Below are 17,070 nucleotides of genomic sequence, written 5' to 3'. Positions count from 1 at the left end.
TTCTTCAAAGAATTCACATCAAAAGAAAAAAATTAGAAACCGAAATCTGAAAGATCTGGTTTGAGGACTGAGATCAATGGGCCCTGCCATGTTATAGCCAAGGCTGTGCCCAGAGGGGGTCCCAGTCTCCTACAGGACAGAGTCTTAAAATCAGACCTTTGCACCCCAAAGCTGACAACTCTATGAAAAAACAACAGAATAAGGTACCAACAAAGAGGAAAACAAATCTACACTGGCCAGTGGTCTCTTTTCTCCATTTCTAACACAAAGAACCTGCATGACTAGTTGTGTGTCAAAAGGAGGCTGGCCTTTCATGAGGCTCATTTCCCACTGTGGGGGGTGGAAGGTGAGTTTTCCTCATCCTGGCAGCGGCTTCACAAAGGAGCTGCAACAGCCTTCATGAATGCACAGCAACTGGCACCAGCAAGGCCTTCAGATCTTGGCAGTCATGCTGTTGCCAGCCTCTAACACTTGTGCCCAAAACACTGTCATATTCCCTGCACTCCTACCTGTGGGTTTCAATCACACAGAGCCCATTCAGGCTGTTCCTGTCAACTTCTCCTGAAACAACGTGGTCTTGTGAGGCTCTGCTGATATGTGGCCAAAAGGCAGTTCTGCAGCTCAGTGTTTTGACAGGCTTCAGAACTTTCCACTGTACCGAGATGGAATTTTGTGCATGAGGTTACATAGCTAACACAGAAAAGACTTGATGGGTTTCCTGAATATTCCTGGGAGTAGTTGGCAAAGTGGGACAGGAGACCCTCAGAAGGTTCACTGTGATTCCAATGTGAGACCCATAAAGACAGAAGAAATAACCAGAAAAGGAAACCAACTAGGACTAAAAGAAGTGGAAATTTCACAAAGTAGTAGAAAAGATGGGCAATAAAAGAACAGCCTAAGGCCAAAACGTGTACAGGAAGGTTCATTGCAGCATTAATCACAAGAGGAAAAAAGGTGGAAAAAACCCAGATGCTCACCTGCTGGTGAATGGATCAGCACACTGAGGTCTAGTCACACTCTGGAACATTATTCGGCCATAAAAAAAGGAGTGACGTACCAAAAATGAATGAACCCTCAACTCATCACGCAGCGTGAAAGACGCCTGTCATGAAAAGCCACACACTGCAGGATTCCACTTGCATGAAATGTCCAGATGAGGGAAATTCACAGAGAAGGAAGATGGGTGGTCTCCTGGGGCTGGGAGAGGGAGGGCTGGGGAGTGACTGCCAGGGGGTTTCATTTGGAACTGACAGACATGTTCTTTAGTTAGAAAGTGGTAACAGTTGCCTGGCCAGACCCAGCCCCAGGACCATGGAGCGGCAGCAGCCCACCACAAGGCTGGGAGAGGTACCTCTGTCCTCACCCCACAGCAGGCCATCTTCACCTCCATCCAAATCTCCTTTCCTTCTAGAAGACCACGCTTTCCCTCCAGCCCCTCCTGAGGTGCCTGCTTGGACTCCCAGAGCTACAGGAGATATAGTCCGACCCCAGAACACCCCTCATTGCCACAATTCACAGCACTGCCAAGAGAGCATCACAGTAAATGACAGAGACCCCCCTTTTTTTAATATAAAGCATAGGCACATGATAACTGTCTCTAAAGAGACAAAATACAGGATGTTCCCAATTGCCCCCTTCTACAAAACACCTCCCTTTTCCTTTAATTCACAGGGAACTTTTCTCTCCGGTTTGCAGCATTTTCCAAAGGTAGCATGTGATAAAGTCACAAACATGGGATCTGAAACCTCTCCTCCCTGCCCTACATTTGTTGAGTCTGAAGAGATGGGAGGCAGGGTGACAGTGAGACCACATCAGGCAAGAGGTGGAAGGAGGAGCGAGATGCGTGCGTGTGCTGCAGAGGAAGGGACCCAGGAGCATGTGCATCCCGGGCCTCTCCTCCTCAGGCTTTTGGTTCTAGTTGCTAATATGAAGCTTGTAATCTTTCCTGAACTGGGGATGTCGCCAAAGTGTCGGAGCCCTGACTTGGCAGAAAGGCACCTGCAGGTTCTGCAGGGAATACTGCAACCCTGCCTGCTATTGAGAAAGTTCTCCACATGGAGGGCACAGAAGGAAATTCACCAGGTTTGGTCTGAGCTTAATCCACGCAGCCAATATGCAAGCGTCCAGGCTGGGAGGGACGTGGAGGAGCAAGCCGGGGGAGGTGGGGGGCACGACTGAGACGCAATTCGGTAAAAGTGAGTCTGTGAGACCTTGCAAAGAAGGGAACAGGGACAAACTCTTTGCCATGCCATATTTACACACTCTCTGAGCTCACACTAGTGTAGAAGTTTTGTGACTTGGGGTCTTAGGTAGACCGGGGGGTCAGGTCCACTTCTAGTTTCATCTTTCGGAGAACCCACTGGCAGTCAGAACTCAGGTGCTGGTCCCCAAGGCAGAATGCCAGTGACGGAGTCTAGAGATGTGCACTCCAGAGCCAGGATGCAGGGCACGGGCAGGCCGCCCAGGGAGCCACTGCCAAAGCGGGTGCAGCATCGGGGGGCAGAAGCAATGCCGACACTGGCCATAAAGGAGGAAAGAGAGAGCCGGATAAACATGCCCTTGGCTGAAGCTGAGGGCATGTCCACAGCCACCTGCCTTTCATATTCCTACCCCAGAGCACAGGACATGCTCACCCCCAGGGTGGGTACCCCCCAGGGTGGGTCCCACAGTTCGAGGGATGTGGGCAGGCTGAGAGCCAAGGACCCCAGTGAAATCAAGCCAACTCTCAGTGCTTCTGTCCACTAGCTGTCCTGGGATAATGCTTCTTAAGGCCTCCAGCCGTCGCTGGCAGGCTGTGTGTGTGTATATTAGTCATTCAGTTATGTCCAAGTCTTTGCAACCCCAGGGACTGTGGCTCACTAGGCTCCTCTGTCCATGGAATTCTCCAGGCAAGAATACTGGAGTCAGTGGGTTGCCATTCCCTTCTCCACCCTCTCAGGTAGGAAGGCTAAGGGTCCCCAAGAGGAGGAAATAAACTGCAAGTGGGTCACGGCCTGCAGCTGCAACCTTTCACTGGGAGGCTGACATGGGCTAATTCGTGCAAACTCGTCCAGATGACATGAATTTCAAGTCAATTTCTCTGACACCACTGGGATGGCAGCTCAGGGCCAGTTATGACTCATTAATAGGCTCCAACATCACACTCGCTCTTCTGACAGGATCCAATCCACTTCAAAAAGTTAACACCCAAAGGACTTTATGGTTCCCAGCACAAAGGTGAGACTCTTGTATTTCAGGTTGAAAGTGAAAGTGAAAGTGAAGTCATGTCAGACTCTTTGCAACCCCAAGGACTGTAGTCTACCAGGCTCCTCCGTCCATGGGATTTTCCAGGCAAGAGTACTGGAGTGGGTTGCCATTTCCTTCTGCAGGGGATCTTCCCAATCCAGGGATTGAACCTGCGTATCCCACATTGTAAGCAGATGCTTTACCATATTTCAGATTAGATGAAGCCATTGCTCTCCATCCCAATCACTGCCCAAAATCCCTTATCAAAACAGGATTAACTCCAGGTCACGGGTTCACATCTGGAAGGGGACCTGCAAGGCCAGAGCTGGAGGCTTAAAATCAAGAGAGCACAGGAGGGCGCTTCCTGAGATCTGAGCAAGGTGCCATCGGCATTTGACAGGTGGGCTGCATTACAGCAGTTACTCTGCTCTGAACCGTCAAAGCAAGCAATGTGAAGGAAAGTTTTGCAGGATGCAGGATCTAAAGCAATTCCCAGTCTGGGTACAGAGTGGAAGGGTTCAGTGAGTGGCTACAGTGGCCAGACACTGATGATGCAGCCACTACATTCTGGAAGCTCAGCCAGCAGCATTCCCATTCTGCCAGGGAGGAGCTTGACCTTGGACAGAGAGCAGAGCCAGGACCTAAGGTCTGATCTGCCGGATTCCAGTGGACCCTCTTTTGGATAAGTCACCAAGGTATGCTTTGCTTTTCCAAATCTCAACACCTGACAACAGTTTCTGGGGAGAAATACTTTCAAATGCATTTTCAAAGTGTGCATGCATGCTAAGTCACTTCATTCATGTCTGACTCTTTCTGACTCTATGGACTGTAGCACACCAGTCTCCTCTTTCCATGGAATTCTCCAGGCAAGAATACCAGAGTGGGTTGCCATGTCCTCCTCCAGGGGATCTTCCTGATCCAAGGTTCGAATTCACATCTCTTGTGTCTCCTGCATTGGCAGGCGGGTTCTTTACCACTGCTGCTGCTGCTGCTGCTAAGTCACTTCAGTTGTGTCCAACTCTGTGTGACCCCATAGACAGCAGCCCACCAGGCTCCCCCATCCCTGGGATTCTCCAGGCAAAAACACTGGAGTGGGTTTCTTTACCACTAGCGCCACCAAATGGCAACATCTAAATGTCACAGCTTGATCCAGAACTTGAAACTGCACACACCTGTGCCCAGTTCTTCCGGATCCAACTTGTCCTCACCAGCGGCCCGACTGCCGGCGGCTCGGTAGAGCGTCCTGCATGGGACAGTGACAAGACTGGGTCTTACTGTAAAAGTGATAAGAAATCAGAGGCCCCCTTTCTGCAGCCCACCCCCATGGAGCTCTGGGGCCACTGTGGTTGCCTGGAGGCCAACTCTGATTGGCCAATGTTTATTGGGCGGTGACCTGAAGTATCAGAGCCCTAACCTGGGGGACAGCGGCCCCTGTCTATGCAATCTTGGATCCACAAGCTTTACCTGCGGCCAGAAACACACTCGTTGGTTAAAGCCAGGAACAGAGGAAAGGAGGGGCACAACAAGGCTTCATGCCCAACCATGGGCTGTGCTGCAGGCCTCACTCTGGTCCAGGGACCAGCAGGTCTTCAGCTGGAAGGATGAGGTTTGCACCAAATAGCACTGGGGTCAAACAGGCCCAGACTTACTTGTGTCCCACTTCCACAGTCTCCATCCTGCATGATCTCAAACACACGACAACTCACTCAGCTTCACCTGTGACCACCAACAGTGCACAGCCCCAGAAAGCTACCAGGACCCCTCACCAAAGTCCAGCTTTTGATTTCTCTTGGGTATTTCCCCCTTTATCTCTAAAATGGGTCACAGGGTCTTACATGGATCAAATAAATAGCACGTGAGAGGCTCCTGTAGGCAGCCCCACTGTCCGCCCCCACCCTCCGTTTCTCTCCTTGAGACAGCGAGAGTCCCATGAAATACTGATGAGGCAGTGGGAGCCCCAGATCCCCTCTGGGCCACAGAGCTGGGAGCAGAGAACTGAGTCTCCGTGATGAAGACAGGACATCTGGAATCAAGTGTCCACGCGTGAACGAGTTCACAGCTGGGGGAAGAGGCACACTTTGCCCGGACATAACAAGGGGTCAAGGTCCTTGACTGAAGGACTGCAGAGGGTCCACTCCAGGACAGCAGAGATAAACACAGTTTAGGTCAGTGTGTGTGTGTGTTTGTTTTAACCAGCAGGGACAAGAAATGGAAGCACACATAGAAGGGAGGGTCAAAAGACATCATTTTCTAGCCAAAAACATAGGCTGCCAAACCTTCCTTAACCCCAGAAAGTTTTGCCCTGAGGGAAGCATGGCTGAGACTGCTTCCCGCCAGCCAACGCCCCCCGCCTTCGCAGGAGGGCGGGGGGGGGGGGAGGCACTGGTGCCCTCCTCCAGGAACCCAAGCCAGGCACTGAGGTTCCAAGTGAGAGCTAAGGGCACTGGGAATGAGGAATGAGCTCACCAATGCAGGTCAACCCCACAGAGGAGCCTGGAGAGCTGGGAGATGGAGGGAACCTCAGGAAGGGTAATGATTCCACGTGAGGGGAACTGCATGTTTTGTGCAAGGTGGCTGTGCAAGAGTCTGCAGGGCCTTGGCAGCAGGGGCCATCCACGCAGCACCTACAACAGTGAGAACTCAGAACCCTCCATGAGCTCCACCGGGAGCAACTGTAACTGACAAAGGGTCAGACAGGGGTAGGAAATTAAGAGGTACAAACTATTACGTATAAAATAAATGTGCCATGAGGATATATTGCACAGCATAGCGAAAACTGCCAATATTCTATCATAACTATAAATGGAGTATAATCTTTAAAAATTGTGAATCACGATGTTGTATATCTGTAACTTGTATAATATTGTAAATCAACTATACTTCAATTTTGAAAAAAAAAAAAAAAGTAGATGTGCAAGGTCTAAAAAAAAACATCAAGAGCACTGAGACCCTCAATGGAATGCAGTGTGGTGAATGAACCGGGCATGGGAATGGCGCTTCAAGGTGTGTGCAGAGGCTTGACACACACAGCACTTAGAGACCATGAGGAGTGATGAGGGCTTCACCTCTAGACAGCAGGATGCTCTGTATCACAGAAATACTGACATGACCCCAGACTCTCCAAGTGGACAAGCTGAGGAGTCTCGTGCCCGCCCTGACGCCCTGAGTAGACACAGACATCCCCGGCCAGTCCCTTCAATCCCAGCAATGCACAAAGATGCACACATGTGGAGTTATCACCACAACACTTGCTTTTGGCTATTTAAGGTCTGGATGGAACTAACTGGACAAAATTGTTTTCGCTCTCTCCCCCAAATCAGGTCTGTTCACAATTTGGTGCTTGAAAAAGATGAAAGGCCGTGTTCTCAAGCACCTAGAAGAAGTCTGATCCCTCCTCTTTGACACTGACCTCCAGAGGCTTCTTTCTATAAACCTGGCAGGTGCCACCCTTCATTCCTTTTCTTTCATGATACTTGTGACTCAAACTGCAGATCCCGTGGCAAACAGAGAATGTGTTTGGGAGAGACGGACTCACAAAACAGAGACTAAATGACACAGCCATACCACCTGGACACCAGTGTAACGAGCAAACAGAAATAGAACCCACATCCCTATTGCCCATGGGGCTCCCCAACAGTAGGAAGCCTGCCAGTGCTCAGACACCAGGCATTCCCCTTCCCCAATCAGGAGGGCAAGGGAGAGACAGACATACAGCCTCAGGTGAGGAAGCTTCTAGATGACAAGTTCACTAACTGACCATCACTATGCAGCTTTGTCAAAGCTCAACCCAATTCACCAAGCCTGATTCTCACAAGTGCCCTCAGACTCACAATGGTGTGGATTCTTGACAGCCTCCAAGCAGGCTGCAAGGAGATTTTCGATCTAAAGGTGAACAAACTGCTTGTTCTGGGTTCTATTCTCCAGGAACTGATAGCAAGGTAACAAGACTCACCTTCACCGTCTGCACTCAGGTTCTCATATGAGTCCCAGCGGATTAGCGGGTCTGCTGTGTTGAAGTCCACAATCACCCTGTGGTCATTCTGCAAATGTTCACATCCTGCAGGGTGGTGGAGGGGACAGGGGTGGACAAAGGGTGTTAGTCCTAATCAAGCCGGTACCTGCCAGCAACGCAGAGAGGAGCCTCTGGATCTGAGTGCCAGCACAGAGTCCAGATCCACACCCTCCCCCACAAGCCTGCCAGTAATCTGAGCTGGAACTGAACAACAGTGCAAACCACTTGGCAGGAAGGAAAGGTGAACACTCGTCCTCTGTCTACCAGGTGGGAGGCTCTATGCTCTGGATGCGTTTCTGCACAAGGGGATCACCTGGATGGCTCTGCAGGTCAAGGACCCAGCAGAAACCTGAGGAGCAGCCTCAGGGCTGGTGGACGGGAGGGGTGGGTTTGGGCTCTTGCCTTTCCGAGGCTTCCAGGAGGATTCTTACCCCCACAGCCTTGCATTTAACTATTCATGCCTCAGTCTATGGCACTGGGCACAGAAATAGGGTGCTTCTTTTCCACAGCTATTAAAAACTGAATTAAAACTTTCACAAATATGAATCTCAGTGATGGAAATGAGCCATTTGTCTTCACAGTAAAGAGACTGCTTTCTCTTTCAATGTATTTTTAGAAGGAGTCTATTTTGCACACAAATAGTTGCAGTCTTTCTACTATATTTCTAGTCCTCTTTAAAAATAAAGAGGTTGCTTTTTGAGGGGAGAAGTAAACAGGGCATCAAGACATGGTCCCAATCCTGAAGTTCTGGACCCTTCTTTGGGCAAGTCACACCATCTCTGGGGTCTTTACCTGGGCCCTACTGTCTCTAGGCTAACACGTTCCCATTGTCTAATATTCTATTTTTAATGTATTATAAATCTTTCCAATTATGTGCAAAGGTGGGAGGTTCTACAGAGACTCCAGCATACACATCACCCAACCAGGTCAGCATCTTGCAGCCCCCTCCACCCCTCTGCCAGCATTCTGCATTCTACCCACCTTGAATCTTCTCAGGAGTGGCTGAGAAGACTAACTCAATCTTCCCATTATCAGGAAAACGGTCATCTAAAAAAGAAATCCTATTTCAACAAATTTGGAGACAAGACAACAAATGAATTTTGTCCTTATATTCCTACCAGGGCAACACCACTCCCAAATCTCCAACAGCACAACAATGACAGAGAAAAATGTTAGCATTTTTACTGCTTCTCCAGATTTTTTTCTTTGTTGGAACAATCATCAGTCTTTTGTGAGACTGGTAATAATTTTGTCAATCTGCTGGCTTGTGGTGTGGGGGTGGGGCCAGTAGTGGAGAACAATGACAGGAACACATAAGGCTCCCGGGGGCCACCCACTGAGGGCCCATTCTCCCTACACTCAGTCTGGACCCAGGGAGGGACCTCACCTTTGCTCGCATTGTCCAAATCCTCCTTCGCAAACACAAGTCTGTAGCCCTGAACAGCCCCGGTGTGAAACTGCAGGCGGAAAATGACATCGCGGGTGGCCGAGCGGTACTTCTTATGGTAGCACTTCACCTGGGATAAAAAGGGGTGTGTTTTCCAGGGAGCCCCACCTGCAAGGAAGGCTCCTGTGGAAGTGCACAGGAAGACATCTGAAGAATGAAACTGCGCAGCCTCTTTTTCCTAATTTCATCTAAATACTCCACATTTTACCTTAAAGCCTTTCTGCTCTCATGAAAGGAGCAGGCAGTCATTACTTTTTGTACTCGACTCAGTACTTATGTTGTGTGCTATAACTGAGAGAGAGAGAAAGATGGCAAGAAGGGAGAAGGAAGAGAAAGGGAAAAGGCCTTGGAATATAAATTCCACGGCTGGGCTGTCAAGACGTGCTAAATGACAGTTTGAGACCAGTCTCCAGAATCACCAGGGATGTAACTTGGATTCAGGCTGTGGCTCCGAGGCACAAGGTCTCTGGGAGCAGCTCAGGCCTCTGGGGTGACGGTGCCAATACACAGGGTAAAAGCACCCCTTCCGGGCACTTGGCAGGGAAGGGTGGGTGGAGGAGGGGCCCTGGCACCATTTCTCACCTTTCCACGGGGGGCCCCCTGCCTGAGGGGTGTGAGAGCAGGGCTGCCCATGAGGAGGGCAGGAAGGCCACAGCAGAGTGGTGTACTGCAGCAGAGAGGGCCCTTCCTCCCTCCTAAGTAGGGCAGAGGCTCCTTTCCAGGATCCCCAGGGGTTCAAGCCCACAAGCATCCTAGATTCTGCCCGCAGACACTCAGAGTGGAGGAGGCCACGCCCTGCACTGCGCATGCCCAGGAGGAAGGGAGGCTGGAGGTGCAGGGATCTCACAGGCAGCCATGCTCACAAAAGACTCAGGTCGGAAAGAGATGGGCTTCAGATATCTTGTGCCAGGTCAATGAGAAGCAGTCCCAGCAAGTATGGTCCAGACCAATGATTCGGGAGATGCTGTAGGTGACTGATCTGTGTGTATGTTCAGTCACTCACTCATGTCTAACTCTTTGCAACCCCATGGATTGCAGCACGCCAGGCTTCCCTCTAGTTCACTATCTCCCGGAGTTTGCTCAAACTCATGTCCATTGAATCAATGATGGCATTCAATCATGTCATCCTCTGTCCTCCCCTTCTCCTCTTGCCTTCAATCTTTTCCAGCATCACAGTCTTTCTTTTCCAGTGAGTGGGCTCTTTGCATCAGGTGGCCAAAGTATTGGAACTTCAGCTTCAGCATCAGTCCTTCCAATGAATATTCAAGGTTGATTTCCTTTAGGATTGTCTGGTTTGATCTCCTTGCTGTCCAAGGGACTCTCAAGAGCGTTCTCCAGCACTGCAGTTCAAAGGCACCAATTCTGTGGCGCTCAGTCTTCCTTACGGTTCAACTTTCATATCTGTACATCACTACTGAAAAAACCATAGCTTTGACTATGCCAAACTAAGCAAACTTTTATTGGCAAAGTGATGTCTCTATTTTTTAATATGCTGTCTAGGTTTGCCATTGCTTTTTTTCCAAGGAGCAAGTGTCTTTTAATTTCATGGCTGCAGTCACCATCCACAGTGATTCTGAAGTCCAAGAAAATAAAGGCTGTCACTGTTTCCACTATTTCTCCATCTATTTGCCATGAAGTGATGGGACCAGGCCTTCAGTAACCAGAGAACCATCACTCAAGAGAAAAAATAAAGATCCAAGGAGCTTCAGCCCCTTAGGGCAAACCCCAAAGTCATATACCTCTGTGCTATCTACAAGGAAACAGTCTGATAAATAAATGAAGAAATGTACACAGACCGTCAGGGGAGCGATTCATGTTGACAAACACAAGCCCCACATTCACTATGCAGGAGGCACCAGGCGGCCTGTGCACACTCCTGGTGGGAATCCAGACTCAGGCCTGGCCTCCACGCCCCTGTCCAGGGCTGGCATATGGAACCAGCCCGCGAGAACTCTTCAGAAATGTGACAACTTCCATTTACTCTCCAACAGCAAATGATCTCCAGTCGCCAAGTCCTCTCTCATTTCATCCGGAGTCTCTGGCTCCTCAGCAGGGTCCAACCAAAGGCTGTGCCCCTAGCCTTCCTTCCCGAGATGCTGCTTACGTTCTCACCCCTCCAACGCCCCTGCACCACACTGACTGCTGAGCAGAGGGCCTCATCCCACACATGCTGCAGCAAGACCCCCACGGAGAGGACATGCTCCCACACACCTATCTCTGCTGGATGATGGACCCACCCTCTCTGTTTGCCTTTCTCCACTGCTACCCTGGAAGTGAGAGGGAAAGGGGGAGAAGACTTGGAGAAAAGGCAAGAGAGTTTCAGGGACATGCCAGTCTGACTCTGAAGTCTTTATCAATACTGAGGGGAAACAAGGCTGCAAGATAACAACAAGGCCTCCCTCCAGAAGCTGACAGCCCCTGACGGAAGTGGCCCCAAGCCAGCCCACAGGGTCACGCCTCACGGTAGCTCCCCTCCCTCAATTTGGCACCAGGTTCTGTGGGCAGGTAGAGCCCCTGGTGGACACAGGGCATCACAGGTGCTCGTAAAGAAGCATAGACAGCCTAAGGGCAGGGGAGGATGCCCCTCAAGCACAGCTCCCTTTGGGGGAATCTTTCTCCTGCTCTGAGTTAAAGGGTTCATCCTGCAGCCAGCTCCTGATGTACACAGCTCATCCCAACCAGAAGCCCCCAAGCCTGCCCCCACCTTTCCCAGAACCCAAGGTGCTCAATGGTCTCCCCGCCTCTGGTCTCACCATCGCTCATCACAGCAGCTATACACAAATACACACACACACACACACACACACACACACAAACAGAGGGTGACTCATCAGACATGAATCCCAGCCCACTCCAGGAACCAGGAGGGGGGAGGCAGAGGTCACCATGTGCCTTGGAGCAGGGGAGGAACAGCAGATGGGTTCACCCTCCCCTCCCCGCCCCCTGGCTGCCTGCTCTCAATTGTCCTGGGGCCCAGACACCTTCCCAGGCCCTGCATGACTAGTGTCTAAAGACTAGTTTTTCACAGGACAAGGGTTCAGGGTGGAAGGAAGAGCAGGGTATCCCACTGCCACAGAGCACCCGCCTTCTGCACACACGTGCCCTGCCTGAGGGGCTTCCGGGGACTCCTGACAAGCGGCACTGGCAGAGCCCTGAGCCTTTCCCACAGCCTGCCCGCTGTTTGACCATGTTCTCTTCCCACTGCTCACGGCTGCACTTGCCACCCGCTCCAGTCCTCCTGGCCACCTCAGGAATGAGCCCAGCTGTCTCCTGAAGGCGCAGAAAGCCACAGGCGTCTCCCTCGCATGGGGACCCACAGCTCCAACCAGAGAGGAGATGAACTCACCTCCACCCAGTGGAGCCCCACCTCTGGCACCTCCCGCAGAGTCAGTAACGATTCATCATCCAAGCCAATAAATGTTAGTAGTGTCAGTGAGGAGACCAGAATCATACGCTTAACACTCCATGGAAAGAATAAGCAGCATTTTGCTTGACAGAAGTGCCCCAAATGCTTCTTTTAAGGTACAAAGTATCAGTAGCATTTTATAAAGATTAGAGTGATGAAGGTTGTAATACCCACTTCATCCCTTCAGCATTAGCAGTTTTATTTACCTATGTCTCCCCAGCGAGTTTCTAAGAACACATCAATCCCCTGCCTTCAGATTTTAGAGTATCTGCACTAGAAACAATTTCTCTCCACTTTGCTGGTGGGCCTGGTGGCTGTTTACACAGGCATCAAGGAGCCACAACCACACACCCTTAAAGGTTTAGCAAGCCTAGCAGCTGCTGTCCTAAGTCACAGCACCTACATCATCCAGGGCCAACACTAACCATGATTTCACTTGGAGGTAAAAATGATTTCAGAGGGTGGCCAGACTGTAACTCACTCCCTAAACCATTAGGAGGGCAGCAGTAAAGCTGTGAATAGAAAATACAAGATCTACTGAGGGCTTCCCTGGCGGCTCAGCAGTAAAGAATCTGCCTGCGATGGAGGAGACATGGGTTCAATCCCTGGGTGAGGGAGATCCTCTGAAGGAGGGCACACTGATCCACTCCAGTGGTCTTGCCTGGAGAATCCCAGGGACAGAGGAGCCTGGCGGGCTACAATCCATAGGGTCGCAAAGAGTCAGGCAACTGAGACAACTGAGCACGCATACACAGATCCACTGGGCTGAGATACAGATGGATCGGGCCGACCCAGGTCTAGGAGACTCACGGCAGAGGGAGAAGGACGCATGCACAGCAAGTCACAGGGCGATCACAGACAGCCCATAACTACGCCCAACAGGAGGCTGAGGATGCATTCATTTTCCCTCTTCTTACTTAAGTGCCCTTAGCAAGAAACAATAAACTAAGGTGGTGTTTGTTTGTGACAGCTCCTTGAGAAGGGTCCCCTCTGTTTAGAAGTCAGGTTGCTGGAGCCAGGCAACGCAGCCCCACAACTACGAGGACAAAATGTAAGTGGCCATGGGGTTGCACAAGCAGGGGCAGCAAGATGAGGCATGTGGATGGGAAAGTGTTTACAAGCCCACTGGGGCCCTGGACCACGGCCAGTTCTTGACAGGGCTGCAGCCCACGTGAATTCCTTAGCAAGGTTACATAACAACACGGCTGTGCTTGCAAACACTCTGCCCTCCCACTTAACAGAAGTGTGTTTACTGAATATCTGAGGCTCTGCCCTTTAGGAGACAGCGTCCGAACCTCAGTATAAGCACATGGCAAAGATGGGCAGGTCAGGTGTGCAATGGGAGGGTGTGTGGGGACAGGCCGGCCATGTTTAGGTAAAGCTGGACGATGGGTGGGTGTCACCCTGGCTTCAGCAGTAATGGGCCCCTCAACAGCCCGCAAGTCAAAGGAATGACAGATGGAGTCCACTCCACTTTTCCCCACAGTGTCCCCAACCCAAAGAGATCACAGGGCCTTACTTCTTGTAAACTTGACCCCTATAACCTTTGCTAACCTGTCTCAAAAGAGAATCAATCCCCATGAGGAAAGAGGCAGGTTTATCTGTGCACAGGGCTGACATTTACCAAAATCAAAGCAGGAAAAAAAAGCAAAAGACAGCATGCTGTCTCAAAGGATGGTGACCATGGTGTCGCCTTGGGACACCTTCCCTGGGAGCTCCCCTTCCACCTTCCGGAGCAGAGGCAGGCTCTGCAGACGCCAGACAGCCCGGCCGAACCCTCTGCGGCTGTGGGTGGGAAACCCATAAAAGCATTCTCTGCAATGCAGGATTCGGTCCAACTCATGACAGCTGCCAAATCCTTGATGAGAAATGAAAATGCCTCCATACTTGAACTTTAACACAGAAAGGCCCTGACATATTCTCCATGTCCTCCGTTCTCCACTGAAGGCAGGCCCATGAATGCGCAGTGGTGCACACCAAGCGGTAACTGACTACAATTGAAGGACAGGACAAACTGAAATGAGCAGGTCTCCCACAGTTAGGCTGAGACTGTGTACTTCTCCTGCCTCAGAGATGCGGGAAACCAGAGCTGATCTGCACAGTAGGAGGGGACACGGCTCCCCGCTCTCCAGATGCTCAGCCAACACCATGGAATGTTCTGCCACCGTCTACTTCCCTGTGCTGAGCCTTGAGGTCATTTTCAGGTTGCACCAACAGTCCTGGGATTTGGAGGTGCAGCGTGTACAGATCACACAATGCAGTGTGTCCCCCAGAGATTATGTTCTGAGCGTGGGGATACCTGGGGCTGATCCTCCAGGCCGGCCGGTGCTGTCAGCATCCTTTGAGAGTCTCTCCTCCTCAGACACATGGTAATCATGTGAGCCTTCAACTCCTGTGAGCCTTCAACTCCTGCCTCTATGCATGTGTGAACACTCCAAATTCTCCTGGCACGAGAGTGATCACCAGCACATCTCACTCAACGTTCACAACCACCATGTTACCTGGTTCAGGACATATGCTATGGGGAATGAATGAGGGGATGAGTGAACACTGGTAACAAGTCATAGCCAAGGGTGCTGGATAACCCATGGTACCTGACTCCACTCTTAACCTTATTCAGTTCAGTTCAGTTCAGTTCAATTCAGTCACTCAGTCATGTCTGACTCTTTGCGACTCCACAGACTGCAGCATGCCAGGCTTCCCTGTCCATCACCAACTCATGGAGCTTACTCAAACTCATGTCCATTGAGTCAGTGATGCCATCCAACCATCTCATCCTCCGTCCTTCCCTTCTCCTCCTGCCCTCAATCCTTCCCAGCATCAGGTTTTTTCAAATGAGTCAGTTCTTCGCATCAGGTGGCCAAAGCATTGGAATTTCATCTTTAGCATCAGTCCTTCCAATGAATATTCAGGACTGACTGGCTGGATCTCCTTGCAGTCCAAGGGACTCTCAAGAGTCTTCTCCAACACCACAGTTCAAAAGCATCAATTCTCGGCATTCGGCTTTCTTTATAGTCCAACTCTCACATCCATACGTGACTACTGGAAAAACCATGGCTCTGGCTAGACAGACCTTTGACTAGACGGTTTATTCTAGAATGGGTTTACTCAATGGACACAGATATTATGGGCTGAATCCTGTGACCCCAAGATTCACCTGTTGAAGTCTTAAAGGTGGTGAGGGTAGTCAGGTTATACAGGTAAGCCCTAATTCAATCTGACTGGGGTCCTTTTAAGAAGAGACCAGGACCCAGACACACGCAGAGGGAAGACGACGTGAGGGCCTGGGGAGAAGAGAGCCGTCTGCACGCCAAGGAGAAGACCCCCGGAGAAATCACCGCTGCTGACAGACACCTCAATCTCTGCCTTTCAGCCTCCAGCACTGTGAGGGAATTCATGTCTGATGTTTGAGCCCCCAGTCTGTGGCACTTTGTCATGACAGCCCTAGGAAACTAATACAAGAGGCTAGCGCCACTGTGAGGCTTCATAGAGATCAACAGCTAAACTAAACCTCCTGGGTGATCATTTCTACAAATGAAGCAAGGAAAAATTACCCCGTGGGATGGAAAATTACCCACTTCCAGCTGTAAGCTGTCTCACCCTTCCCCCGTCTGATAATGCTGCAAAAAAATAAGTGCAGAGTGTACAAAAATGAACTGTAAACACAGGAAGTATAAATCAAATAATAATTCAATCCAAAAATACTCCATGTTAAGAATGGACAGAGGTGCAGGAAGGGGCTGGTTTTATCAAGTTAAGCATTTCCTGTGATGAGATCTGGGAGACCCTATTTGCCCCCATTGCCAATGGAAACAAAACTTCATGGAAAGGGGGCCTTCAGGGCAGGAAACATTCCCCTCAAGAGAGCTCCAGGCAACAGAACACCTGAATGCCAGACCTCTTAGCTTCCTGCAGCATCGCTCAGGCTGTCCCCTCACACAAGCAGCAGCCTTCAGGGCATGCTACAAGGTGAACTTGCCCAAGGACTCCCACCCTTGGGGCGGGCTCTAGGCAATAATGTGGGGACAACGGCACTCTGGGCTCACAGCCAAGGTGAGCTGCCACCCCTGAGAAGCACAGCGACTGGCTCCGGGGAAGCTGGGACAAGTCAACCACCCACCTCAAGGGCTCGGCATCCACCTATGAGAGATCATCAAATGCGGCCTAAGCGAGGCACAACCATGTGTCCAATGTGGATGACATGGGTGGGCGGCATCCGCAAGACCTGCAGAAAAGGGCCGTGGGGCCGTGTGCAGAACAAGACGGATAATCCAGCATCTGTGGGGCTAAGTGATCGAAGAGCAGTAAAGCAAGGGGCTCCTAGGCCACCTACAGGAGCCTGGACCCTCTCTTGCCACTGTGGGGAGGATGCTGGGCCCAGGCAGGGGAACACCGTGCTCAGATGGGGTCACGCTGTGCGGCGCGGGGCTCAGGGACACAAGCAGTCCTGGCATTTAGGACATATCTGGGTAAAGGAGCTGCATGACTGATGAGATGTGGGGCAAGGAGATGCTGAGAGGAAGCTCCCATTTGGGGTCTGGGGAACAAGGGGGGATGGTCCTAGGAAGCATCGAATGGATTCCAGGGGAGCTGGACCCAAGACAGAAGCAAGTAAGAGGCAGCCTGGACCCCTCAGAGCAGTTGCTCCTGCCAGAAGGAGCAGCACTTGCGAAAGGGAGGCTGCCCAGAGGACAGGAGACGAGTCAGGAGCCGGGGACCACCCGGAGAGGAGGGGCTGCAGGCGGAGCTGAGGGAAGAGGAGGCCCCATGAAGAGCAAGCAGCCACATGATGGCGAACACCAGGGAGATGGCCACTGGGGGGTGGGGGAGGGAGGAGAGCAGACGGCAGGGGCCACTGAGCGTGACCTGTCCTTTCCTAAAACCCAGACTAGAAAGCAGGCGGCAGAGGCAGGGCGCTCACAGAGAATGAGGCGTCTGACCCAGTGGAGAGGCGCCAGGTCTTCCTCCCCAGCTCCTCTG

General features: G+C 51.2%; 1 protein-coding gene across 6 annotated transcripts in view; it reads right to left on the bottom strand.

The window, feature by feature from the left end:
- The window catches only part of TNS3 (tensin 3), a 222,311-nt gene that overhangs the window by 78,111 nt on the left and 127,130 nt on the right, over positions 1 to 17,070 (bottom strand). For all 6 annotated transcript variants that reach the window (XM_068973010.1, XM_068973012.1, XM_068973011.1 and 3 more), the window contains 3 exons: positions 8,625 to 8,754; positions 8,219 to 8,284; positions 7,178 to 7,282 (listed from right to left, as the gene is read on the bottom strand). In XM_068973010.1, coding sequence (XP_068829111.1) covers positions 7,178 to 7,282; positions 8,219 to 8,284; positions 8,625 to 8,754 — 301 coding nt within the window. The remainder of the gene's footprint in view (positions 1 to 7,177; positions 7,283 to 8,218; positions 8,285 to 8,624; positions 8,755 to 17,070) is intronic.

Source organism: Capricornis sumatraensis, chromosome 5, assembly GCF_032405125.1.
Source record: "Capricornis sumatraensis isolate serow.1 chromosome 5, serow.2, whole genome shotgun sequence".
In the NCBI taxonomy this organism is placed as follows: domain Eukaryota; kingdom Metazoa; phylum Chordata; class Mammalia; order Artiodactyla; family Bovidae; genus Capricornis; species Capricornis sumatraensis.
Note: the sequence above shows the minus strand (reverse complement) of the source record. Positions and strands in the feature narration are given on the sequence as shown.